The sequence below is a fragment of the Lepidochelys kempii genome, chromosome 5 (genome assembly GCF_965140285.1).
Source record: "Lepidochelys kempii isolate rLepKem1 chromosome 5, rLepKem1.hap1, whole genome shotgun sequence".
Classification (NCBI taxonomy): Eukaryota; Metazoa; Chordata; order Testudines; family Cheloniidae; genus Lepidochelys; species Lepidochelys kempii.
Genome location: NC_136384.1, coordinates 807548 through 835140, shown reverse-complemented (window position 1 = coordinate 835140; position 27593 = coordinate 807548). Strand labels below are relative to the sequence as shown.

Here is a 27593-nt window from a genome sequence, read left to right as displayed (position 1 = left end):
AGCAGACAAGAGAAAGGCCCCAGGGTCCCAGCAGGCCAAGGAGAGGGAGATGCACCAGGCCATAATGGGACTTCTCCGGCAGGAAACACAGATGCTGCAGACTCTTGTGGACATACAGGGTCAACAAGCCTGGGCTCTCCTCCCTTTGCAGTCCATGGAGAACTCCACTGCAGCACCTCCCTATAGCCCTCTTAACAGTCCACGTCGCCTGAGGGGTGCCCCCCTGCCTGCACGCCTACACCCCGAGAACCAGCAAGGACAAGCCCAGGTTCCTATACACTGACGTGAGAGAGCCACGACTGCGGTATGGGTGGCCAACACGGGATGAAAGAGACAAGAATGTTCTTTCCCCTTGTTTAGTTCTGTTCCTTTCTTTCTAACTTTGTATCATATTGGTTTTTAACTGCACACCGTTTCTATGCACTGGTTTTGGTACCCAATAAAATCTGATTTGGGGGAATACCATTTATCTTTATTTCGCCACACAGGATACAATAGGCCTAGTGCTACTGAAAGCACTCCCGACTTGCTGTTGTCCAGGGCACCAGAATTCTTGGGCTCGGCGACACACAGTGTCATAATGATAAAGGTACAGCACGCAGCGCCAAATTAACAGGTCCACTGACAAACTGCTATAATCAGAAATGGTCACCAGCCCCCGCACAATTCGTAACAGCCCCAACACGTAAGGGCCGGCTGGAGCACTGTCCCCCACACCACATTGCTCTGGCTCACTGGTAAAGGGCTCTTTCAAGGCCTCCCACAACCACACAGCTCTGCACTGAGCTCTTCTCACAGTCCTTCTGTCTAGCTGGTCAAACTCAGCAGACAGCCACTCCCTCTCCATGCCAGCGGCAGCTTTCTCCCCAGTGCCTCACTGATATTCTGCAGGACACAACAGACAGCTCTAACCATTGGGATGTTTTTCTCACTGAGATCCAATCTTGTGAGCAAACACCAGCAGCGTCTCTTCACTTAACCAAAAGCACATTCCACTGGCACATCTTTCCTCGGTGCTGTCCAGGGGGCCGGTGTATGGCTTCCTGAGCCAGAGGAGTAAGGGGTAGTCTGGGTCCCCAGGATCACTACCGGCATTTCAGCATCACCAGAGATGATCCCCTGGTCGGGAAAGAAAGTCCCTGCCTGCAGCTTTTTGAGCAGCGCTATCTTCTAAAGATGTGCACGTCCCCTGTGCACGTCACGCACCTCCCCTGACCAGCCAACGCTGATGCCGGTGAAGTGTCCCTGGGGGTGCACCAGCCCTTTCTGCTGATGTGCTCTGTGGCAAGGTGGTCTGGGGCCAAAATAGAGCGAAACGCGCCGTCTATTGCTCCACCACTGTTCGGGAACCCCACAGCTGCAAATCCAGCCACTACGTCCTACACGCTGCCAAGAGCCACGGTCCTGCCTAACAGGAGACGATTAATGGCCCTGGGGGCTCGCAGGACAATGGCCTGCGCTGTGCATTTTCCAATTGCAAACTGATTTCCCACTGACCGGCACCACCACCCTTCCCCAAAAGCCAGCGTGATGCCGGATGATGCGAGTTCGCGCTGGGACACCTACCCACGGAGCGCTGCCCTGAGCATGGCCACAGCGCCAGGACCCCAGCAGGCGCCTGCAGGAGCGATGCACCAAGTGCAGCGGCGTCCTGCCGCGAACCGGGCGCCAGCCACTGTCTGTAGCGTAGACGTGGCCCGAGGCGGCTCCTGCAGGGCCCTGAGTCAGCCGCTGAGGGGGAGGCCTGCGGAGAAAACCCACTCCAGGCGGGAGGTACTGGGGGGCAGGACTGTGCCGGCTGCAGCTGGGAGGAGGGCTGCCTAGCGTTCTATCTGAAAGCCTGCTCGCTGAGCTCATGAGGAGACACGCTGAGCTGGGGCTGGAGGGGCAGGGGCAATCGGATCCTAGGCAGGGAATGCTTCATTCTCTTCGGACCGGGTGGTGCTCCTTTAAGAAGCCCTGAGAAGGGGAAAGCAGAGGCTGAGCAGTGCAGGGTTGCTCTGGAGGCAGAGGGAGACAGGGACCGTGTGCACCCACAGGCCCAGGGCTGGAGTCTTGGAGGCTGTGGGACTGCCTGGGGGCTGGCACCCTGGAGGGTCGCTCCGCAGGGACTGGCGTGGGACAGGCCCAAGCCAAGCCCCAGCCCCGGGGGGTACCTGGAAGGCCTGACGCAGGCCCACGTCCTGACTCTGTCTGTTCTGCCAGGGTTTCAAGGCGTCGCGAGCAGCATTGGCACGCAGGCTCTCCCCAAACACGTCCACGTAGAAGAAGACATAGTCGCCATTAGTCAGGCTCTCCCGCTGGGCCAGCCTCATAATCCGGTGCAACATCTCCAGGGGGCCGCAGATGTAGATGACTGTGGGGGTGGGAAACACAGGGGCAGCGTCAGTCACTGTGGGGAAGAGAGGGGAGGGAAGGGGCAGTGTCAGTTTGCTGCAGAGGAGGGGGACAGGCTGTGTCAGTCGCTGCGGGGCAGAGACAGGCGGAGAATGGGGGTGATGAGGTGTCAGTTGCTGCAGGGCAGAGACAGGTGGAGGAGGGGGGACAGGCTGTGTCAGTCGCTGCGGGGCAGAGACAGGCGGAGAATGGGGGTGATGAGGTGTCAGTCACTGAGGGGCAGAGACAGGTGGAAGAGGGGGGACAGGAAGTGTCAGTCATTGTGGGGCAGAGACAGGTGGAGAATGGGGGACAGGCTGTGTCAGTCGCTGGAGGGCAGAGACAGGCGGAGAGCATAAGCTTCAGCCACAATGCACAGCACAACCACATGCCCCTGCTCACAGCCCCAGGCCTGGGCTCTCCCGAGGCTGGCCAGCTAGGACCTGCCGTGCAGCTCAGGGCTGCGGGCCCCCTGGGAACACTCAGAGCCGTCTTGGGCAGGAAAAGCTGGGAGCCTGCGCAGAGCTGGGGGACTGGTCCCAGTGTGATGCAGGGCCCCGAGCCCTGACGGTCCAGCCTGACGGAAGGGCAGTGCAGGAGGCTCAGGGCCGATGCAGCGCTCACACCAGATCAGCAGAGGAACGTACCCAGACCCCACCCCCACCACGTGGACAGGTTCGCAGGCACATGGGCACTGCCAGACAGGACTGAACCGGCACCCATCAGCCCAGGGCCCCGACCATGGGCAGTGCTAGATACTCCAGAGGAAGGCGCAACAACCCCACAGTCGCAGGTGTGGGATTATGTACCCCACCTCAGGTCCCACCCTGGTCTCTAATAGTTAGAGATTGCTTCAAGCCCTGAGAACAACGTTTAATCTCCCTGCCAGAACAGTTAGCATTAACTGCACCCTGACTATTGCTGTAATGCTCAGGAATGGCCAATCCCCTTTGAAACTTGTTAAAAGTTTGACCTCAATTAAATCCTGTGGCAGTGAGTTCCACAGGTTAATTACACACCGTGTGAAAAAGAGTTTCCTTTGATCCATTTTCAATGTCCCTCCTTTCTCCTTGTGGGGGGAGCTGGGGACAGGGAAAGTTCCCAGTCTACCTTTCTATTTAAGGCGACTTCACTCCCACAAAAAACCCTCAATGCTCCATCATCCCCATCTGGACGGCACTTCTGCACTCCAACCCCCCCCCCCAACAAGTCACCCCCCCCAGTGAGTCACCCCCCGGGACAGCACATTTGCACCTCAACCCCACCCCCAACAAGTCACCCTCCTGAGACGGCCCCTCCACATCCCAACCTCCCCAATGAGCCATCCCCCCATGACAGCTCCTCCACACCCCAATCTCCTCCCCAACAAGAACCACCCCTCCACACGGCCTAGGGTTGCCAGGTGCCCCCTTTTTCGACCGGAAAGTTCAGTCAAAAAGGGCACCCGACAGTGTCCAGTCAGAAACACTGACCGGACACCCAAAGTCCTGCAGGGGCGCCAGGACCGTTGGGGCCAAGCAGGCGGGCAGGGAGGCGCTGTGAGGGGATCGGGCACAGAGCTGGCAGCGAGGGCAGCAAGGGGCCATGCCCCCCACTTTGCTCCTCCCAGCGTGTGCCCGTGCGGGAGTCTCCATTCCCGCCTCCTCCAGCGGCGGGAGCAGGGGCAGCAGCGCCAGGGATGGGCCGCCCAGGCTCCCACCCTGCTCCCGCCCCCGCCCCCCACATCAGCGCCCCTGCTGCACTGCTGCCCGCTCCCACCTTGCATGGGTGAGTGGCTGGGGCAGAGTGCCCCCGGCCCAGGGCAGCTCACAGGGAAGGAGATCCCTGCTCCCTCGGGCAGGGGGGCTGCACCTACCCCTTGGCAGTGTTTCACCTCACTGCCCACACCCCGCACACAGAGCCTGCAGCTGCCCTGTCCCCAGCCAGCCCCTGCGGCGGCAAAACCCCCGTGTGCCCTGCTCCCACAATGGGGCCGGCTTGGCTCCGAGCCTCATCCCCCTTCCTGGGCACGCACCCTGGCCACGCAGCCCTCCCCCATCCCTGCACAGGACCTAGAGCCAGCTCCCCTGCCACTCATTCCCCAGGAGGACCACAGATACCACAGTGTCCCCCCCCCGCCCGATCCCAACACCCTGGAATTACTATGTGTTGTTTCCTCGCCTCTGGTGTGTACGTGTGTGTGTGTGGGGGGGTCATGTCAGTTTTGGAGTTTATTTAAAGGTCTTTGACTTTTTTGGGAATCTTTTTTGGGGAGGGCGCTGAGGTTTAGCTCAGTTGAGTCAGTATCTCCCCTTCTCCCCACATTCTTCCCTCAATGATGTGTCTTAAAGAGGGTCCTAAACACCCGCTGCCCTGTCGGGGCTATTCCAGGACTTGCCTGGTTGAGCTGTGGACCTTTTCTCTGCACAGCGCAGAGAGCTCTGTAGAGAGGACCACGTCACCTGCTCTCACCGTGAGCTCGCGGAAGGTGGGGCTCAGGTGCTGGCTCTTTGGATAGAGGAGGGGGCAAGAACGAACTTCTCAGCCAAAACGAACACGCAGCCAGCAAAAGTCCCTGTTTTGCTCTCGTCGTACGGAGGGGAGAGGGGGAAGCAGAGCAGGTGTCCGTTGCTGAAATGCATTTCCTGTGTTTATATCTCAGGCCGCACCGTACTTGTGTAGTAACTCTCAGCATCCCAACGGTTCTCTGCTGAAGGGTTGTTCTGGCAGCAGGCTCATCCCTCGTCTTGCGCACAGCGTCTCTGGCGCGCTGCGGTGGCAGGGATACAAGTAATGGTACTTAATGCAGTAGGAGCCAGCAACTCCTTGACACTTCCCAGATACCCTGACAAATACCAAGATAAGTATTACAGCGAAGCTTCACCGCCCCCTTTCCTCAGAACTTGTGATAAGGGTTAAGATTGGAAGAGGGGGTAGGAAACACACAATTTCCTGCAGTGATTCCTCCTTTGGGGTTTAGGTGTTTTTGTTTTGATTGGAGGGGAGAGGAGTGAGTGGGGGCAAGGCCTCAGGGAGATGGGTCAAAGCAGGGTGTCCGGTTTCCATGCACCGCTACAGACTAGGGACCGAATGGCTAGGCAGCAGTTCTGCGGAAAAGGACCTAGGGGTTACAGTGGACGAGAAGCTGGATATGAGTCAGCAGTGTGCCCTTGTTGCCAAGAAGGCCAATGGCATTTTGGGATTTATAAGTAGGGGCATAGCGAGCAGATCGAGGGACGTGATCGTCCCCCTCTATTCAACACGGGTGAGGCCTCATCTGGAGTACTGTGTCCAGTTTTGGGCCCCACACTACAAGAAGGATGTGGATAAATTGGAGAGAGTCCAGCGGAGGGCAACAAAAATGATTAGGGGGCTGGAACACGTGACTTATGAGGAAAGGCTGAGGGAACTGGGATTGTTTAGTCTGCAGAAGAGAAGAATGAGGGGGGATTTGATAGCTGCTTTCAACTACCTGAAAGGGGTGCCAAAGAGGACGGCTCTAGACTGTTCTCAGTGGTAGCAGATGACAGAACAAGGAGTAATGGTCTCAAGTTGCAGTGGGGGAGGTTTAGGTTGGATATTAGGAAAAACTTTTTCACTGGGAGGGTGGTGAAGCACTGGAAGGGGTTACCTAGGGAGGTGGTGGAATCTCCTTCCTGAGAGGTTTTTAAGGTCAGACTTGACAAAGCCCTGGCTGGGATGATTGAGTTGGGGATTGGTCCTGCTTTGAGCAGGGAGTTGGACTAGATGACCTCCTGAGGTCCCTTCCAACCCTGATATTCTATGATTCTAACTGGAAAGTTGGCAACCCTATCACACACAATCCCCCAATGAGTCTATGACGCAGTGGAAATGTTCTTAATGTTTTGTCTGAATACTGTGTGTGCCTCAGTTTCCCCTATGTGTTACTCAAGTACCTAGGTGGTGCGACAAGGGTGTGTGATCATTGCAGAGGCCCCTAGAGGGCAAGTGTGACACCGACTGGCTGCCTGAGACAGAGAATGGCTGACAACCTGTATCCTGCCAACTGATGGCCAGAGCAGGCCCCTGCAAGAATCAGCTGGGGATGTTAGAGAACAAAGAGAGAGGTGGAGGCCAAGTGAGGTGACCTGCTGTTTGCCCAGGAAAGAGACAATGCCCGGAGGGGGGCAGCTGGGCCTGACAGAGGCTGGGCTCCTGCAAGCTGGTCAGTCTCCTGTTTTGGGACTCAGGGAGGATGGGGGGAGCCCTGGGCTCTGGAGCCCCCCCAAGATGGACTTTGCTGAATGTTAGTTCAGAAACCAGGAACAAGCTCTGCTCTACGCTGGGTTCCCCTGTGATGAAGTGGCACTGTTCTTAATGTTTCCTCTGAATATTGTGAGGGTGCCTCAGTTTCCCCTATGCAGATCTTAAGTATCTAGGGGGTGGGATACGGGTGTATGATCCTTGCAGAGCCCTAGAGGGCAGGTGTGTGCAGGGGTCTGGACACAGAGAATGGCCAACACCCTGTTTCCTGGCAACTTCCTGCAAGGTGAGAGCTAAAGGGTTGGAGAACAAAGGAATCAGGTGACCTCCTGGCCAGGAAAGGGACAAAGCCCAGAGGAGGAGGAGGGGGTGGAGAGAGTTTCAGTTTGGGGCTGGCTGGGGACATGGAGTGAAGTGCAGATGGGGTTGTCTGGCTCACTGCCCCCCAAAATGGACATGGCTGAGGGGTCCTGTTCTCTGCACCTGCAAGCTCTGTGTTAGACCATGTTCCTGTCGTCTAATAAACCTTCTGTTTTACTGGCTGGCTGAGAGTCACGTCTGACTGCGGAGTTGGGGGGCAGGACCCTCTGGCCGCCCCAGGACCCCGCCTGAGCGGACTCGCTGTGGGAAGCGCACGGAGGGGCAGAGGAGGCTGAATGCTCCGAGGTCAGACCCAGGAAGGGGGAAGCCGGGTGAGCTGTGTGTCCTGCAGACAGGCTGCTCACAGAAAGGAGACTGCCCCAGAGTCCTGCCTGGCTTCGTAGGGAGCAGTTCCAGAGCATCGCCCGGGGACACCGTGATATCCCCACACTTAATAACCCGTCTGTGTCACACGCTGGCTGGGTCACTGCTGGCTGCGGAGTGGGGGCCAGAGCCCTTTGGGGGGGTGAAGCTCCCCAGGGGGACTCACTGCAGGGAGCTCCCGGGGCAAGCAGGGGGCTGAACGCTCCCAGGTCAGACCCAGGAGGTGCCGAAGCCGAGCAGGCTCCTTGCCCTGGTGAGGGTGCCCTGAGACGCTGCCCCAGAGTCGTCTAACTTCATCCAGAGCCGTTCTCACTGAGACTCTGTGACAGTCACCCCCCGGAACGGCCCCAACGTGCCCCTGAATCACTCCCCGGGTCAGCCCCCCCAATGAGCGTCACCGCCCCCCCGGGACAGCCCCTCCACCTCCCACCAAGGCGAGTCACACCTCCAGTTGGGGGTTGTTGCCAATGCCTTCCCAGCAGCCTCTGGCTGGCTGAGCCAGGCCTTCCCCGGCTAATCCACTCACCGCACAGGGACCAGCCGGCTGCACCCCAGCCCCAGCCCCCATTAGCTGGTTCCCCAGAGAGCCGGTGGCTCCCAGCTGCCTGTGCCGGGCACGCAGACAGAGGCTCTGTGACTGGTCAGGGGGAGAGACGCAGCCAGGGCTGAGGGGAGAGTGAACTGGGCCCTGACAAGAGCCGGCCAGTCCCAACGCACCGGCATGTCTCCTCCCCAGCCCAGCCCCAATCCTGGCACCCTCAGCCTAGAGCGCCCCAGGGCCAGATCTCCCCAGCTCTCCAGGGCTGTCTGCAGCCAGGAGCTGGGGGCTCCTCCCTCGACCCCCCAGCGCTCGGTGCTCCTGGTGCTCGTTCGCTGTGTTCGGCGCCCGTGTAGCACGAGCGGCCTCCGAGCAGGGCAGCACTGCAGCCCCGGACGCTTGGGAACACAGGCCGTGCCAGGCCCTGGACGACTCGGCCCGCCAGTGCCTGATGCCCTAGCCCAGGCGTTTACAACCTTTTTAGAATCACAGAATATCAGGGTTGGAAGGGACCTCAGGAGGTCATCTAGTCCAACCTCCCTGCTCAAAGCAGGACCAATCGCCAATTTTTGCCCCAGATCCCTAAATGGCCCCCTCAAGGATTGAACTCACAACCCTGGGTTTAGCAGGCCAATGCTCAAACCACTGAGCTATCCCTCCCCCGCAACATGCGATACAAAGTGCCCGGCCTGCCTGTGGCCCAACAATTGCTAAACGCCGGGGCCGGTGCTAGGGGTACCAAGCAGGGCAATTGCCTGGGGCCCCTGCAGAGCTAAGATGCTCAGGCTTCGGCTTCAGGCCTGAGTGGCGGGGCTCGGGCTTCGGCTTTCTGTCCTGAGCCCCAGTGAGTCTAACACCGGCCTTGCTCTCTGGTTTATCTTGGCGGCCCCGGACACCTGGTTGAGAACTGCTGCGCCAGAGGAAGGCGTAACCCTCTGCGTAGCCGCACCAGGCCCCTGCCCACCTGGCCCAGTGCTGTGTGGCTGATGCTGGGTGTGTTACTTGCAGTGCCAACGAGGCTAGTTAGACTATTGCGAGCAGCAGAGGTGAAGGGGCTGGTGCCTGGTCAGGGCCACTGCCCTTGCTGGACGGGGCAAGACCCTTCACCCAGCCAATATGGCGTCACCCCTGCCCTGAGCGGCCCCCACCACCTGCCAGGGAACCTCCCAGCAGAGACAGACCAACGTCTGGGGAGCCAGTGTTTTCCCCAGGAATTGAAACTGGGGGAGTGTTTGAATTTACCGGGGAGGAGGTGTCAAGGCCGCAGAGGGCTGAGACCGTGAGGGTGAAGGTGGCTGTATGGCATGATAGTAAAAACTGAAAAATGTTCATGACCATTTCATTAGATTTAACTCACGTTTTAAAATCATCACACAAATTAAAGTTGGCTACTCAAGCCTTTTATGAAGCACGACATCTGCATCCTTCTTGGTTTCTTGTAATAATTTTGCACAACTCTGTTAATGAACTTCTTGAATGCAATGCGTTCATCTTCAGTGGCTTCTCGTGTGTCCGGTACTTCCAGTCCTTCAACTGATAGGCTCATTAGTTCAGTCACAGGATCAGGCAGAAGGCGACTTCTTTCTGAACACAAAATTTGATTCAATGAGGCAAAAGAACGCTCAGCTGTGGCTGCTGTGACTGGGAGTAGCAAGAGAGGAATTCCGACTTCTTTCCTCCCAAGAAACAGAGCACAACGGTCGGGCTAAGCCACGAGCGATGATAAAAAAGAAGTTGAAGTCAAATCTTCATTCATTCGTCGTATGATATTCCACTCTGTGTTCAAATTCTCTATTCTCTCTGGAGCACACGGCAGCCCCATGGCTGCTTGTGCCTCACTCCCCTCAGCTGTCAGTGTTTTATAGGACAGGGATCTGTAAAAGCTACGTAGAGGTTGAGTAGAATCTAGAGGTCGCTGTTGTAGATTTTTAAGAATCAAGTCTTAAACACTTCTTGTCCTTTTCACTTAAGGATTCAATATAAAAGCCTTCATTAGTCAACTTCTGGACTGAAGTCTTTCCTTCTTCCAGTACTTTTTCAATGGATAGCTCTCGGATTGATCCAAATGTAGCTTCTGTTGCTGGACAAAGATCTACTACTGTTGTAGCAGATGCCCGGATGGCATTGTTTAATGACCCAAGTGGTTTCCACAGTAGACTTACAAGAGAGAGAATGGTGATAGTCTTCTCTGAATGTAGTAGCAAAAGTAATCCACCAGCCTCACTACTTAGATCCATCCCACCTTGGTAGGACTTTCCAAAGACAGTAATAACGGCTGGAGTAATTTTAAGACAACAGTCAAAGATCGCTCATGAGAAAGCCAGCGGGTTTTCCCAGGTTGGACTAATTTGAACTTCAGTCCCAGTGTATCTTCTATTTGTTTCCAAGATATTCAGTCTTTTTGGACTCTTACTGAAAAAAGAATATAATGAAGACATTAAATTTATAGCTTTTTTAATGTCTTTTGAAGATTCTGCAGCTCGTCCTAGCGCTAGTTGGAGTAGATGGCCTCTGCAGTGTGTATAGGAGAGGCTAGGGCTACACTTTTCTCTGAGCAAAGCTTGTGCTCCACCATATCTTCCAGAGAAGTTTGCGGCTCCATCAAATGCACAAGCAGCTATCTCTTTGGGGTCCAATTGACAAGCATTTAATTCTTCTAAGGATGTGGGTTGTCACAGATGCAGCCGATGTGTCTTCTATAACTTGAACATCTAGAAACGCATCTACTGGCCTATCACTGACATCAAGATAACGTACACAATGACTTAATACTTGATGCCCGTCACGGAGTCCCTGGGCGATGCTCTGGAACTGCTCCCTACAAAGCCAGGCAGGACTCTGGGGAAGTCTCCTCTCAATTTTTTAAATGTGGTGAGAGAGTTCTTCACTTTTTCAACTGTTGAGTCTTTCACTGTTGCACCGCATGCATCTAGCCAGTCAGCTGAGTTTCCTGCAGAAAGACAGTGAGCATTTGCTGGTCTTGTTCGGAACCAGTTGTTCAACTCTAGGATGAACAAGTGACAATGCACTTAACATTGGCCTCCGGTTTGTAGCGTGTGGTATCTCTTGCTTAAATGGAAAGTAGGATGCCACAGCCATGTTTGTTCACATGAACTGTGTTGTGTCTCCAGCATTCTTACCAACCTCATTAAGTACTTCTAAAATTGCCTTTGAAACTGGGCTTATGAGGCTTTCTGCATGTTGATGCACTCCACAGGCATGGTGTTTTGCAGCCTTTCCACATAGTTTGTCAGCATTCGCTTTGCTGATCAGTCTGACAAACCAAGCTCCTCCACTTTTACCAATTATAGCATTGGGAAGCTTTCCTTCTTCGTAAGCTTCTTTGCAAGAGGTGCACCAGTAGCCATCTTTTGTAACTTCAGTAAATGGGAACACTTTGACCGACAAACATCAGGAAATGCCTTTAGGTTTTGGAGACACTGTTTCTTCAGTAGGTAGCTGTATTCGTGCTTCAGGCTGGTCGGATGTAGATACACCACTTGAACCTTCAGACGACATGTTGATATGTTCTTGGTTCTTGACGTGTTCTTCACCTTAGTTGGTTTTTGAGGCCTTTGAGTGGAAAAATTGTTGCATTGTTTTTTGTCTTTTCATTTTCACTTTGACCTGCAACATATAAAAGAGATATGAATAAAGTAAATGTTTTGTTAGGATAATGCAAATTTAACATAAGGGTAACGCAAAATACACCAAAACACATAACAGTTCTAGATTTCTAAAACAAATGTAATTTTTTTAAAAATTTATTTAATTTAAATTGACTTTTGAAAAGTAAGCCATCATGGGATAAGAGGGAAGTCCTCTCATGGATTAAAAGATAGGAAACAAAGGGTAGGAATAAATTATCAGTTTTCAGAATGGAGAGAGGTAAATAGTGGTGTCCCTGAGGGGTCGGTACTGGGCCCAGTCCTATTCAACATACTCATAAATGATCTGGGAAAAGGGGTAAACAGTGAGGTGGCAAAAATTGCAGATGATACAAAACTATTCAAGATAGTTAAGTCCAAAGCAGACTGCGAACAGTTACAAAGGGATCTCACAAAACTGGGTGACTGGGCAACAAAATGGCAGGTGAAATTCCGTGTTGATCAATGCAAAGTAATGCACATTGGAAACCATCATCCCAACTAGCCATAGCAAGTGACAGCATCTAAATTAGTGTTACCACTCAAGAAAGATCTTGGAGTCATTGTTCTCTGAAAACATCCACTCAATGTGCAGGGGCAGTCAACAAAGCAAACAGAATGTTGGGAATCATTAAGAAAGGGAGCGATAATAAGACAGAAAATATCATGTTGCCTCTATATAAAGGCATGGAACGCCCACACCTTGAATACTGCATGCAGATCTGGTCACCCCATCCCAAAAAAGGTATACTGGAATTGGAAAAGGTACAGAGAGGGGTAACGAAAATGATTAGGGGCATGACACAGGAGGAGAGATTAAAATGACTAGGAATTTTCAGTTTAGAAAAGAGATGACTAAGGGGGGATATGATAGAGGTCTATAAAATCTTGACTGGTGTGAAGAAAATGAATAAGGAAATGTTATTTAATCCTTCACATAACACAAGAACTAGCAGTCACCCAATGAAATTAAATGGCAGCAGGTTTTAAAAAACAAAACAAAAGGAAGTATTTCTGCACACAACATAAAGTCAACCTGTGGACCTCCTTGCCACGGGATGCTGTGAAGCCCAAAACTATAACAGGATTAAAAAAGGAACTAGATACATTCTGGAGAATAGGTCCATCAGTGGCTATTAGCCAGGATGGGGACGGATGCAACACCATGCTCTGAGTGTCCCTCGCCTGTGTGCCAGAAGCTTGGAATGGGCGACAGGGGATGGGTCGCTTGATGATTGCCCTGTTCTGGTCATTCCCTCTGGGGCACCTGGCCTTGACCACTGTCGGCAGACAGGATATTGGGCTATATGGACAGTTGATCTGACCCAGTGTGGTCATTCTTATGTAAAAAATAATTATAATAATAAAAATGTTTAGTACAGAAACTCCCCAACATAATGACCTCTCAAGATAGCAACAATGTGAGATAACAACCTTGGCAAATAATGTATTTTAAAAATCTTGGCCTCCTAGGAAACATATGTCTATAAGTTTCCATTCCCAGTCACAAATCTAGTATTCTGGAGCAAAGTCACTAAAATATAGTCCAACAAACAAATGTTTATTTAACGGGCCCCTCGCTTTTCCCTCCCCCACACCCCACTCACCGCTGTTGTCCTTGGTCAGTGGGGACTCAGAGTTCAGAGGTGCTTTCACGTGAGTTCACTGCCCAGGTGGGGGCAAGAAGGCCCCTTGCTCGTTCCTGCAGCTGCTCACGGTTCGCTCTGGCCACTGCTGTTCGTTGTGCCACCGTTCGCTCCATCGCTCTGTCCCCCATGGCCCTGCGCCGTCGCCTTCGGCTGCCACCTGCCACCGTGACCTCTGCGAGTCGGTCTCTGGAGGTTCCACCGGCTCTCAGTGATTTCAGCCGAGCGCTCGGGGGGGAACCTCGCTGCGAGTGCAGACTGGGCCGTCTCTGCCACAGAAACCCTGTCCCCCAGCCGGTCTGAGCACTTAGACCTGATTCTCAGTGATTTCAGCCGAGCGCTCGGGGGGGGAACCTCGCTGCGAGTGCAGACTGGGCCGTCTCTGCCACAGAAACGCTGTCCCACGGCCGGTCTGAGCACTTAGACCTGATTCTCAGTGATTTCAGCCGAGCTCTCAGTGGGGGAACCTCGCTGCGAGTGCAGACTGGGCCGTCTCTGCCACAGAAACCCTGTCCCCCAGCCGGTCTGAGCACTTAGACCTGATTCTCAGTGATTTCAGCCGAGCGCTCGGGGGGGAACCTCGCTGCGAGTGCAGACTGGGCCGTCTCTGCCACAGAAACGCTGTCCCACAGCCGGTCTAAGCGCTTAGTCCTGATTATCAGTGATTTCAGCTGTAGGGGTCACTGAGCAGAACAAAAGACTCGCTATGGAGCCTGATCAGCTCTGTCTTTAAACAGTGGAGAGGGGCAGGTCAAATCGTACTTGTGACTCAGGCAGACCATCAAGCAAAACACCTGTCCCCACCCTCTCTCTCTCTCTCTCGATGCCCTCAGTCAGCACAGGCGAAGTACCGTTCTACTGCCCTTTACTCAGACAATAAGAACAACAACATTTCATTCCCACCCACCTCCCCCCGCATTCAAGTGATTTGTAACCCAGCTCCAGCCAAAATCTATCACTTGGGCAAGGCAGCTCTGTTTGCTGGATACCTCAGTAGATGAGGTGTGAATGTAAATACAATCTGGTCCTGAAGCCTTTCCCCCCAGCCCCCAGCTCATCACTAGCTGTCCGGGAGAGTGTGACATTGCACTCTATATGATTTTATGAAAATATGCTAATGAGTGTGAATATGATGTAACTTGAATATACTTCATGCAAAAGGTCTCTTGTAAGGTATCACTACAAAGCTTCTAATCTACTGAGTGTGGTCATCCTAGTTGTATGTATGTATCATTCTTGTATCTGAAACTAGAAATATGAAGTATAACTCTGAGGGCCTATTGTAACGATGCAAAGTATGGGCCATTAATGGTGGTTTGGAATTTTGATGGCTCTGTTTACTTGTAAGTCTTTACTTGTGCTGGCAAGTGGGTAATGAAGTCTTACAGTGACATGTGATCATGTCACCTGACCTGGAATCCATCTTTAAGCTGGTGCTTTTCCATTCAGAAGAAGGAGGGGTGGGGACCCAGAGAGGGAAAAAGGATTCCCACCTTGTGCCAAAGCTATATAAGGGGGTGGAACAGAACAAAGGGGGCGGCAGTCATGAGAAATCCCCTAGTTACCACCTGAGCTGGAACAAAGACTGTACCAGGGAAAAGGATTGGGCCCAGACTAGGAAGGCATCCAGTCTGTGTTAGAAGCTTATTGAAACATCTCTGCGGGTGACATTTTATCTGTATTCAGATTTCTTACTGTATTAGGCTTAGACTTGTGTGTTTTATTTTATTTTGCTTGGTAATTCACTTTGTTCTGTCTGTTATTACTCGGAACCACTTAAATCCTACTTTGTGTATTTAATAAAATCACTTTTTACTTATTAATTAACCCAGAGTATGTATTAATACCAGGGGGGAGGGGCGGTCAGCTGTGCATCTCTCTCTATCAGTGTTACAGAGGGCGAACAATTTATACGTTTACCCTGTATAAGCTTTATACAGGGTAAAACGGATTTATTTGGGGTTTGGACCCCATTGGGAGTTGGGTATCTGAGTGCTGGAGACAGGAACACCCCTTAAGCTGTTTTCAGTTAAGCCTGCAGCTTTTGGGGGACGTGGTTCAGACCTGAGTCTGTCTTTGTAGCAGGCTGGCGTGTCTGGCTCAAACCAGGCAAGGGTTCCAGAGTCCCAAGCTGCCAGGGAAAACGGGCTCAGAGGTAGTCCCAGCACATCAGGTGGCAGGTCCCGCGGGGGGTTCTGTGACCCAACCCGTCAGAGAGAACTCATTTAGACTTTGCTTACAAATCGTCATTTGAAATTATTAGGTTGGTCAACATCACTGACATTGTCATAAAAAACAACAGCTGTATAAGGAAGCTAGTCTATGTTCATACTTTTCAAATCTGTGATACCTTTTCAGATACGCGTATTTTATCATACACTGTATATGCTTTAAAGTGTGTATTAATGTTTCCATTTCAATTCAAATTTCCAAACAATCACTAAATTGGCAACACTGAATGTAACTAGTTCACAAAACTGGGGGGGGGGGGGGATTGGGGAAATTCAGGGGTGTGTAGGGAAATCCCTATGGGGAGCAGTGGATAAACTGTCTCAGCTCTGCAGGGGCAGCCCCACACTCAGCACAGGGCGCCAGGAGCCCATCATGGGATGGGTCCAGCTTGGGAATCCCGCTCCCCGGAGGATGGGGACAGTGGAGAACTCGGCCTGTCGGTGAGAGTGCTGAACCCGACCCCGTCCCACACTACATTCAGGGCTGCCCCGGACGGAGTCCAGTGTCCCAAACCTGCTCGCCTCCATGCCCTGAGCTCCCCAGTGCACGGCCCTCATGGCACTGGGGATCCCTGGACCAGCCCTGCCCCCACCCACAAGCTAGCTGGGGGCCAACAGAGGGAGGGAAGGTGAGGGGACGGGGGTGGGGGACAGGCAGCTCACTGGGGAAGAATGGGAAGTTCACCTGGCTCCTTCTCCCCTGGCACCCGGTCCACCCAGCCCCTCACCCACCCCCCGCTCTCACCCCCCCCACTGACACCCACAACCCCCCACCCGGGCTGTCACTCAACGTGCCTCTTCACTGCAAAAAAGGCTCCTAACTCGGTCACAAGAGCAGCGCAGACATGACCCGTGGCTCGCCGAGTTCTAGCCCAGGCTGCCCCACAGGGTGTAACTAGGCTGCTGGGCCCGGTTAAATGCCACAGAGCCGAGTCAGCGCCGCGAATGGAACTCGAGGTAGGAACACACCTTTCCAGCAGTGCGGAAACAGCCCCGCATGCACCCCACCCCGCACGCACCCACCCGCGCACACCCCCGCACACCCACCCCCGCGCACACCCCCGCATACCCACCCCCGCACGCACCCTCTCGCGCACACCCCCGCACGCACCCACCCGCACGCACCCCCACATGCACCCACCCCCGCACACCCACCCCCGCATGCACCCACCCCCGCACACCCCTCTCGCGCACACCCCCGCATGCACCCACCCCCGCCCCGCACCCTCTCGCGCACACCCACCCGCACACCCACCCCCGCGCGCACCCCCCCTGCACGCACCCCCCCCTGCACGCACCCCCCCCCGCACGCACCCCCCCCGCACGCACCCCCGCATGCACCCACCCCCCGCACACCCACCCGCACGCACCCACCCGCACGCACCCTCTTGCGCACACCCCCGCATGCACCCACCCGCACACCCACCCCCGCACGCACCCCCCCCGCACGCACCCCCCCCGCACGCACCCCCCCGCACGCACCCACCCCCGCATGCACCCCCTCTCCCTCTCCCCACCTCAGGCTGCGGCCCGAGAGCCGATGGTGCCCGAGCGCGACAGGCCTGTTGCTGCATGTCACACTAGCCAGGAGCCAGAACATGGACATCCCCCCGACAGCGCCTTCCCAGGATCAGCCGCTCCAAGGGCAGCCCCCCTGTGCCCCTCTGGTCTGACCCCCGTAGGACGCGGGACGGAGGCGCCAGGAGCAGGTCTCTTTGCAACCCATCCCATCCTGAGTGAAAAAACGGTCACTGGGGGAGAACCCACCTCAGCCCTTGGACACTCGTCCCCAGGGTTCATAACCCTCCCCCCGCCCTGCCCCTCACCCAGCTCCTCTCTCTCGGCACACCCGGACCAGAGCTTATGGCCCTGCCTGTCCCCCCTTTGCTAAGTGCCATGGAGAATGAAAGTGCCATTTCTAGGGTGGCCGGCAGGGGGGTTCAGTCCCTAGGGTGGGGGATGAGGGGGACCCCCTGCAGAGACTTGTATGATCTTACAGGAGAAAAAATGATATACATGAATGTGACCCCCAACCAGCCAGCCCCTCCCCGTCCCTGCGTGTCCCAAGCCAGCCCTCCTGCATGCCCCCAGCCATCCAGCCAGCCCCCCACACCTCTAGCTAGCTCCCATAGAATCCAACCAGCCCCACAGACATCCTCAGTGAGACCCATGTGCCAGCCACCCCCACACAGACCTCCAGTCAAACCTCTTCGCCAACCCCCCACATGCTGGGCACTGCTCCCCTTGCAGGCCTCCAGCCAGCCCCACGTACCAGGCCGACCCCAGCAAGTAGCAAAGTAGGGACCTGCCCTTTCCCACTGCTCCAGCCTTGCACCTGCCCCCCATCCCCTGCTCTGGCATCTCCAGAACTCAGCCCCCACCTGCCCCTCTTCCTCTTATCCCCCAGCCCAGTCCCTCTGCCCCTGACGGGGCCTCACCCGGCCCCGGGCCTGCCTTTGATGGGGGGACAGGCTTCAAAACTGGCCCCGGCTGCTCTGCGGGCTCCTCTGGACGGGGCAGAAAACTTCTGGGGGAAGCCTGCTCTGAGCTGTGCCCCTTGGCTCAGCCCCAGCCCTGGGGCCAGGAGCCCCGACACCCACATGGGGCAGAGCCGAGGATCCCTGGCCAAAGCCACCAGGCTCCAAGCGGGGTGAAAACATGTTTGGGTTTGCAGCAGCGGCAGGAATGTGCAGGTCCCTGGATTCCGGCGCTAATTGGAAACAGAGCGGCTGCCCTGCCGGCGCCTCCCCGGACAGGAAGGGGACAGCCAGGCTGCTCTCCCCAGCCAGGCTGGAGCATTGCCCACAGCCCCCGGCCCGCCAGCTGAAACCCCCTCCCCAAGGGGGCCCCTTGCCCCAGCAGGGGGGCCAGAGGCGGGGAGCAGCCAGGGCTTCCCCCAGCCCGCGAGCAGGCCGGTGGAGGAGGCTGCGGCAGGAATGTCACAGGGTGCCGCAGGCCAAGCCCCGGCACACAGGCATGCCCACGCCCACGCGGGGGAGAGGGGGCCGCACCGGGGGCTGGAGCAGGGCAGCAGAGGCGAGGCGGCTGCGGGGCGGGGGAGACGCCAGGCTCTGGCACAGGGCTGGGCGCTGGAAGGAGCCAGGAGGGCGCAGGGTCCTGGTTCCAGTATCACTCCCAGGCAGGGATCCACTAGCTCCGGCCTAAGGCCCACCTTCCGTCTCAGCCCAGCGCTTCTCAGGCTGGTCTCAGGCCTTCAGCCCAAGCTGAGGCCTGCTGGCCCCACAACGAGTGGGGCGGAGCGGGAGCTCCCTTCTAGCCCCTAGTGCAGTGCTTAGGACGTTCACCTGGGACGTGGGAGACGCCACGCACCCAGAGCGCGATGAGCAGAGGAGACCTGGCTGTGGAGTTTCCACACCCCGAGCAATGGGGCCAGTCAGTCGCTGCCACCCCTATAAATAACTAACCCATCCCTGGAGCAGGGACTTAGCAGGGGTCTCCAGCACCTGGCGAGTGCCCTGGCCACTGGACCACCCCTAAGGCCCCTCCTCTGGCCTGGCCCAACTGCCCACTGTCAGTCACACAGCCCTGGCGCTGGTGTGAGGGCCGAGTCACTGACCCCTCCCTGATCTGAGCATCGGGCCCTGGGGGCCAGCATTCAGACCCTTGGCTAAGTTCAGGGGCCGGGTCCCCTCACGCTCACAGGGATGCAAAGCCCCCCCAAGGGCCAGGTCACTGCAGCTCCCAGTTCCTAACGCTCAGCAGCAAGAACTGAGGCCAGAACTGCGTCTCCAGCCTGGGCCTGCACCCACCTGCCCCAGCATGAGTGTGGGGCAGCACAGGGGGCACCCCAGGCTCAGCACCTGGGGCAGGAGCCAGTGCGAAGCACCGACTGCCCCAGGCCCCACTCCTGCTGTGGCCAGGCTTCCTGGGAGCAGAGAGGAGTGCCCACCAGCCGCGCCGGCTCCAGCATCCCGACTCCCTGCCCTTCTTAATGACACAGCATCTTAGGATCCATTAGCCAGCAGCCGAGCAGCTGCCTCCGGAATCAATAACCCCTTCTCATCAATAATGAACCAGCCTCAGGCTGCCCTTGGGCTCCAGCTGCTCTGTAACCCTCTCCATTTCCTCCTGCTCCCAATATAGCCGCTCTCCCAGGGCCACCTCCCCAGGCCGGCGGCAGCTTTATCAATCCATCAGCAGGCTGGCGCAGCCCCCAGCCCCCTCCCCCATCACCCGGGCCTGGAATCCCAGCTCCGTCCATCTGCCGGGAAAAGTCACGCACTTGGTTCCAGCTCCGCGCTCTGCTCCCTTGCAGCTGCCCCTCCCGGGGACCGTGCTGGGGCCGGAGAAGGTGACAGTGCCCAGCCTGGCCCAAAGGGCGCACGGCAGCTCAGAGATTGGCACTGCTCTGCCGCTCCTGCCAGGGGGTTTAGCCCACGTTGCCTTCCCCAAGCTCTGCCCAGGCCAAACCCCACCCCCCGCATGGCGCTAGAATGTCCTTTGCCACTACTGGGCTGCCCCCTTCCCTCTGCTTGTCTCTCGCTCTGCATCAGCGCGGCGCCCGGCCCGACGGGGCCCCCGTCTTGGCCGGGGCCCGGGCAGCGCCCCTCTCGGCCGGGGCCCGGGCAGCGCCCGGCCCGACGGGGCCCCCGTCTCGGCCGGGGCCCGGGCAGCGCCCCTCTCGGCCGGGGCCCGGGCAGCGCCCCTCTCGGCCGGGGCCCGGGCAGCGCCCCTCTCGGCCGGGGCCCGGGCAGCGCCCCTCTCGGCCGGGGCCCGGGCAGCGCCCCTCTCGGCCGGGGCCCGGGCAGCGCCCCTCTCGGCCGGGGCCCGGGCAGCGCCCCTCTCGGCCGGGGCCCGGGCAGCGCCCGGGCCCGACGGGGCCCCCGTCTCGGCCGGGGCCGAAGTGCTGCTATCCCAAATAACAATCAAGTCCCACCCAGTGCCCCGGAGCCAGCCCAGGAACCCACACCGGAGCCAGGCCTACAAAGCCTATGGGGGTGTGGGGCCGCGCCGGAGGGGTGCGGTTCCTGTAGGGCGCAGCCCGAGGCTGGGGGCTCCCGGCTACTTCGTTCCCCTCTGGCTGGTCTCACCCCCCTGCCTGGGCACAGGGCTCAGCCCAGGAGCCACTGGGGTCTCTCCTGGCTCCTGCTGGCCCCGCCCCACCCCGCAGCTCCCTTTGCACTTCGGCCGGAGCCGCTGCGTCCCCCGCCGCAGGGCCCCCCAGAGCTGAGCCGCCCACGCTCCAGGCTGGGAGCAGCAAGCGCCTGCCCCGGCTCCCCGCTCCGCGGCTCCTCGCCCCCCTGCGGCTCGACCGCTTCTGCCCCCACTCCGCCCCCCGAGACCGCCGGACGGCCACAGCGCCGGGCAGGCTGGGTCCAACCCGGGGCCGAGGAGAGCTGGGCGGTTGGTGCTCCTGGGCTGGGGGCGGCGGGGGCTGCGCCGGACCGGGACTGCCCCTCGCAGCGGGCCGGGCAGGGGCTGCCTCCAGCGGTTGTGCCCTGTGCCGGGGCGGGGACGGCGCTGGGGCAGGTGCCTTGGAGCGTGGAGGAGACCAAGGCGTGGCCGGTGGCGGGGCACCGGGCGGAACCCCGGGCTGGTACCGAGACTCCTCGGGGCGCGGCGATGCCTCCTGCTCCGCTGATGCTCCAGCGCGCCCGGCGGTACCTCCCGCGCGCGCACTCAGCCCCATTTCCAAAGGGCTGCGCGCGCCCTGGGTGCCCACCCAGAGAGCAAAAGGGGGAAGGACCCCCGAGTGCGCCCCGCCCCGCGCAGGGCCCCGCGCCCCCCGGCCTGCCCCGCCGCGCAGAGCCCCGCGCCCCCCGGCCTGCCCCGCCGCGCAGAGCCCCGCGCCCCCCGCCCTGCCCCGCCGCGCAGAGCCCCGCGCCCCCCGGCCGCTGCGCCCCCGCGCACTCACCGCGCCCGCTGGCCCGGATGAAGTGGATGGCCGCCTCCGCGCCGCCCTCGTCGGGCGCGTAGATGTGGTACCGCACGGTGAGGTTGAGCGCTTCCTGCAGCTCCTGGTACACGCCCTCGATGGTGAAGTAGTGGGGCCGGTCGTCGGTCTTGTGGTCGGCGTAGAGCAGCGCGGCGCGGGCGCTCCAGTTGAAGTGCGCGTGGAGCTGCGAGACGAAGGCGCCCAGCTGCGGCGCCGAGGGCCCGGTGCGCACCGTGGTGCCGTAGTGGCCGCGCTTGTGGCTGAAGCCGGTGGCCACCGCCCCGGCCGTGATGAGCGGCAGGCGCCAGTGCGAGGCGAAGCGCCCCACCGAGGCGGCGGCGTAGACGCAGCCCGGCCCGAAGAGCACGTCGGGGTCGTGGTAGAGCTTCAGGTCCACGGCGTTGAGGGGCGCCACGTACTCGGAGCAGGCGCCCTCCAGCTCCGAGCTCCTGAAGTGGAGGCGCACGGCGAGCGGGCCGGGCAGCAGCGGGGGGTCGCCGCGCTCCAGCGCCTCGAGCGCCAGGCGGATGGCGGGGCCCACGCGCGGCCAGGCCCACGCGTAGCTCACGTTGCGCTCGGGCAGCACCACGGCCAGGCTCAGGCTGCGGTTCGCGCCCTCGGGCTCGGCGCGCCCGGCGGCCCGCAGCGCGGCCAGGAGCAGCAGCCGGAGCAGCAGCCGCGGCGGCGGCGGCGCCATGGGGGGCCCGGCCCGGCCCGGCCCGGCCCCGCTCCGCCCCGCTGCGCGGCCCCCTGCCCAGCCCCGGCCGGCGGCTCCCTGCTGCCGCCGCTCGCTGCCTCCGACTGCGCCCGGCTCCCCGGGAGCGGCCGCCTCCGCCCCGCGGCCCCCGCCCCCGGCCCCGGCCCCCGCTGCCCTGCGCCTCCCTCCGGACGTGACTGCACAGAGCCCGCCGCCCCGCCGCGGAGCCAGCCCAGCGCCCCCTGCCGCCGCCAGCCCCGCGCGACCCCGCCGGGCCCCCGGGCTGCGCGCGGGCCGGGGCCGGGCCGGGGCCGGGGCCGGGGCCGGGCCGGGCCGGGGCCGGGGCGCTGCTCGGGCCTGGAAGCGGATCCGCGGCCCCGCGGCCCCGGCCGCTGCTGCTCGCCGGGGGAGCCGGGGGCCGGCGCCAGAGCGGGGCGCCCCCCCGGCCAGCCCCGACCCCCCCGCAGGCCGGCGCCGAGCTGGGGGCTGCAGCCCGTGTGCGCCTCGCGCGCTGGCCCCGCGGTCCCCGGGCGCTGCGGCCGGGCAGGCAGCCGCGGGGGAGGAAGCGCGTTCACTCAAGGCTCCGCGGTGGAAGCTCACAGTGCTCCGCCATCCTTAGGGACAAGAGTCAACGTCCTGGGGAGCTGAAAGGGGCTCTCCTCCTCTCCGGGCTGGGCTGCCTCTCCTAGAAGCTGGGGGCACCCCGTCCCCAGCAGGACCCCCCCCCCGCGGGACAGGGGGGTGACATGAGCTGTGGTCCTCAGGGATGAGCCTCTGCATCAAGCCACCATCACAAGTATCCCCCTTGCAGGCAGCAGGACTATGCCCCCCTCCACATTACACCCCCCCCCCCATGGCTTCCACCAATGCCCCCCCATCCCTGCCTCCACAGGCCCAGGGAAGGTGGCGCCTTCCCCTACCCTGTGCTCCAGCCCAGCAGCTCCCCAGACTGTGTCAGGCCCTTGGATGGTCCTTCCACAGCAGAAGCGCAGCCACCCGAGCTGCCAAACCAGCTGCAGGCCGCTGGCCCCTCCACATAACCCCTGCCTCCAGCAATGCCCCCAGGTGGGGGAGCCGCTATGCCATGGAGTTATGCAGGGCCCTGGCACAGGACTGGAGCCAGAGCATGGGGTGGTGGGGGGGAGATTACACAAAGATTATGGCAGTGGCATGGGAGGGTGTCACGGAGTCCCCGGGCGATGCTCTCGAACTGCTCCCCATGAAGCCAGGCGGGACTCTGGGGGAGCCTCCTCTCTGGGAGCAGCCTGTCTGCAGGACACACAGCTCACCCGGCTTCCCCCTTCCTGGGTCTGACCTCGGAGCATTCAGCATCCTCTGCCCTCCGTGTGCTTCCCCCAGCGAGTCCGCTCAGGCAGGGCTCCTGGGGAAGCCAGAGGGTCCTGCCCCCAACTCCGCAGTCAGACGTGACTCTCAGCCAGCCAGTAAAACAGAAGGTTTATTAGACGACAGGAACATGGTCTAAAACAGAGCTTGTAGGTGCAGAGAACAGGACCCCTCAGGCAGGTCCACCATGGGGGGGTGAGGGCCTCCCTCTCTTTCCCCAGCCAGCTCCAAACTGAAACTCTCCAGCCCCTCCTCCTCTGGCTTTTGTCTCTTTCCTGGGCCAGGAGGCCACCAGGTCTCTGTTCTCCAATACCTTCAGTTGGCACCTTTGCAGGGGGGAAGGGCCAGGCCATCAGTTGCCAGGAAACAGGGTGTCGGCCATTCTCTGTGCAGACACCATCACACCTGCCTAGGGCTCTGCAACAATCTCACCCCCTTATCCCACCACCTAGATACTTAAGAGATGCATACGGGAAACTGAGGCACCCCTACAGTATTCGGAGAAAACATTAAGAACAGTCCTGCTTCGTCACAGAGGGGCTCTCAGCTGGCAAACTAGACCAAGCTTTGCTGTTGGAGCGGAGTTGAGCGGACCCAAGCTCTGCTCTTCACACACGTGGAGCAGGAGGCCTCATGGTACCATCTGTGCGAGCGCTCGAGAGCGTTGGGGGTGTGGCTGGGACGGGGTCCCGAACCCTGAGTTGCGGGGCAGAGGAGCTGCTCTCCCCAGGACAGGCCTGGGCCTATGCCACTCAGGGCCCTGCTAAGGCTGTTTTCTCAGCAGACTGCAGCCTCGGGCCTGGCAATGTGGCACACTCCGGCGTGTGGACTCCACGGCTGCTGGTGGGAATTTGGTCCGGCTCCATGGCGCAGAGCAAGTGGGGAGCCCGTGCTCAGCACAGCTCCCTGGGGAACGACTCCAGACAGTGCCCTGGGTGTCCTCCGTAGCGCCAGTGCGGGCAACATCTGGGAACCGCAGCTGTGGCTCCTGTCTCCTTGCACAGCAGCTGTAGCGTGGGAGGGTGGCTGAGGGACGAGCCCCTGGCTCCGCTGCATGGGCCCTTCTGTTGAGAGCATCGTGACATGCCCAGGCAGGGCTCTTCCGCCCGTCTGAGCAGCTGCTGGGAACTCCACTGGTCTCTGCCGAAAGCTGAGCACGAGCGGATCCGCCTGGCTATTGCCAGACATTTGCATGGGAAGGATTTGATGAGCTCTGTAAAGTGTAGCATGTGAGGTTCCAAACGACTGGAGCTGCTTTGGAGTCTGCTCCCCAAAACCCCTCCCAGTCTGTGCTACCGGCTCCCCCCTCGGACACACTGTCTTCAGCCCCCTCTGACCCTGCCCTCCTGCCCCCCAAAATCCCCTCCCACCCTGTGCCACCGGCTCCCCCCTCGGACACGCTGCCTTCAGCCCCCTCTGACCCTGCCCTCCTGCCCCCCAAAATCCCCTCCCACCCTGTGCCACCGGCTGCCCCCTCGGACACGCTGCCTTCAGAGGCCTCCGAGCCTGCCCTCCTGCCCCCCCAAATCCCCTCCCAGCCTCACCCCTGGCTCCCCCCTCGGACACGCTGCCTTCAGACGCCTCTGAGCCTGCCCTCCTGGCCCCCCCAAATCCCCTCCCAGCCTCACCCCTGGCTCCCCCCTCGGACACGCTGCCTTCAGCCCCCTCTGACCCTGCCCTCCTAGTCCCCTCCCAGCTTCACCCCTGGCTCCCCCCTCGGACACGCTGCCTTCAACCCCCTCCGAGCCTGCCCTCCTGGCCCCCAAATTCCCTCCCAGCCTGTGGCACCAGCTCCCCCCTCGGACACGCTGCTTTCAGCCCCCTCCGACCCTGCCCTCCTAGTCCCCTCCCAGCTTCGCCCCTGGCTCCCCCCTCGGACACGCTGCCTTCAGACGCCTCTAAGCCTGCCCTCCTGCCCCCCCAATCCCCTCCCAGCCTCGCCCCTGGCTCCCCCCTCGGACACGCTGCCTTCAGACGCCTCTGAGCCTGCCCTCCTGCCCCCCCAATCCCCTCCCAGCCTCGCCCCTGGCTCCCCCCTCGGACACGCTGCCTTCAGACGCCTCTGAGCCTGCCCTCCTGCCCCCCCAATCCCCTCCCAGCCTCGCCCCTGGCTCCCCCCTCGGACACGCTGTCTTCAGCCCCCTCTGACCCTGCCCTCCTAGTCCCCTCCCAGCCTCGCCCCTGGCTCCCCCCTCGGACACGCTGCCTTCAGACGCCTCTAAGCCTGCCCTCCTGCCCCCCCAATCCCCTCCCAGCCTCGCCCCCGGCGAGTCACCTGTTCAGAGCTGAGTGGTGCCCTTGGCCAAGTGCCCTGTGGGGCTGAGGTCGCTGTTTGCCACGGTCACTCGGGGTCTGCCTGACCAGCTCTGCCCCAAGGCCAGCGTGAGGAGCCAGTGATCACCAAACCGCCCCCACGCTGGCCCAGTATGCGCACCTAGACGCTGCGCCCTGCAAGCCCCCCGCTGCCTCCCTCGCAGAGCCAGGAAACCCCAGATCAGCAAGACGTCCTACGTAACCCGCCCCCCTGGCCTTGCCCCGTCCCACTGGCATCACCCCTCCCCAGGCAAATGACGGGGGGAGGCAGGGAGCGGCTCTCGGGGGGACGTGGACCAACAGGCTCTGAGTGAAGGGCGCTCGCTCCCCTCCAGAAGCAGGGGTCAGAGCCTGAGCTCAGGTGGGCTCTGCGGGAGTCACCCGGCGGCAAAGGGCCAGAACGGCCCTGCCCATTGGGGGTTGCACCCAAAGGCACCATGGGCAGTGCTGCCCCTGGCCTCACCAACCAGGGCGCAGAGTGCCCATGGCCACCCTCCTGTCCGGCTGCCTGGTGCAGCCTCCTGGTTTCTGAGACGGCGCGCTAGGCCGGGGGAGCGGGAGTGTCTGGCTGGGGCCCTGGAGCTGGGGCCGGTGCCCAGCGCCTGGCCTGGCCTGCGCAGCACAGAGCAGGTTTGCATGTGTCTGTCTTGCGCTGCACGCAGCATTCCTCTCATTCCTGGGCAGGCCCCATGGTCCCACGGGGCCGGCCCTGGAGCAAGGCCTGCTGCATGCGGGGCCGGCCCTGGAGCAAGGCCTGCTGCATGCAACGCCAACGCCAGCCCTCGTAAACTCGGCAGCAGATGTGAGAGCCGCTCCCCACCCCACCACAGAGGCAGCTCCCCCTGGGCCCCGGGCTGCAGCCTGTGCAGGGCTGTGGGAAAGGCCCCAGCCACCTGGCCTGATGCGCGGGGGGCACCAATCCCCTGCCACCCCTCGGTGCCCACTGGTCCACGCACAAGGAGCTGGCAGTGGTGCTGGGGAGGGCGGTCCTATGTGCTCCTGGTTCGGAGCTCCCAGGAGCAGATAGGACCCAGGGAGGTGGAGGCAGACACAGAAGTACAAAGGGCCGAGGGTGGGCTGAGCAGACAGGGAGAAAAAAGGGCTCAGAGGCAGAGGTGAGGCCTGGCAGGGGCAGTGCCCGGTGGTGTGAGGGGCAGGGGGGTGGGGCCAGGGCCCTATGATGTAGGGGGCAGGGTAGGGCCCAGCAGAGGAAAGGGGCAGGCCCTATGGTGTGGGGGGCAGGGCAGGATCCAGTGGGGGAGGGGGCAGTGGCCTGTGATGTGGGGGGGAGGGGACAAGGCACAATGGTGTTGGAGGGGGGAGGCAGGGACCAGTGGTATGCGGGGGGTGGACAGGGGACAAGGCCTAGTTGGGGGGGGGGAACAGAGCCCAGTAGGGGCGGTGGGCAGTGGCTTGTGGGGTGGGGGAAAGAGTGCCCAGTGGGGTAGGGGTAATTCCCCCCATCCCTGCCCCAGGCACAGACACTAGGCCTGAGGGAGGTGGCAGGTTTGGCAGGGCCCTCCGTGGGGTGAGGCCCCAGCCCCAGTGGGCACATTCCCACCATGGGTGTCATTTGAGGAGGGTGAGGGGGCATTGTCCCCCTCAAACTACAAGCTCAGGGCAGGTGCAGGATTCCCCCCCCCGCCCCCGCGCACACACAGATGCAAAGCCCCATTGGCCTGGCTGGAGCTCCCCCCCATACAGCAGAAACGGGGAGTTCTGGGCAGCAGAGATACAAGCTGGCCGGCCGCACGCCTCGTCGGGAACCGCAAGTCCAGCCGGGCGGCAGCGACCGGTACCACACAGTAAGTGAATCTCGCTCAGTTCTGTGCTAAACGCAAGCTACTAAAGAATAAAGGGCAAGTTTAGAAAAGCTTTGACGGGGCAGGAACCTCTTTCATTTAAATGCACCTGGGTAAAAGCAGCGTTTTCCGCGGCACCGTCACCTTTCGAAGCTG

At 60.0% G+C, this 27593-nt stretch overlaps 1 protein-coding gene across 6 annotated transcripts in view; it reads right to left on the bottom strand.

Moving 5' to 3' along the window:
- Nucleotides 1-21994, bottom strand: part of NPR2 (natriuretic peptide receptor 2) — a 50661-nt gene extending 28667 nt beyond the window's left edge. For 3 of the 6 annotated variants that reach the window (XM_073343261.2, XM_073343263.2, XM_073343265.2), the window contains exons 1-2: nt 21261-21994; nt 2157-2392 (exon numbers count right to left, since the gene is read on the bottom strand). In XM_073343261.2, the coding sequence (XP_073199362.2) occupies nt 2157-2392; nt 21261-21978 (954 nt within the window). In that variant the 5' untranslated portion in view covers nt 21979-21994. Of the gene's footprint in view, nt 1-2156; nt 2393-4827; nt 5126-16902; nt 17139-21260 lie in introns of those variants that run through there. The other 3 variants (XM_073343260.2, XM_073343262.2, XM_073343266.2) reach the window with 2 other exon arrangements.
- Between the last annotated feature and the right edge of the window lie 5599 nt (nt 21995-27593).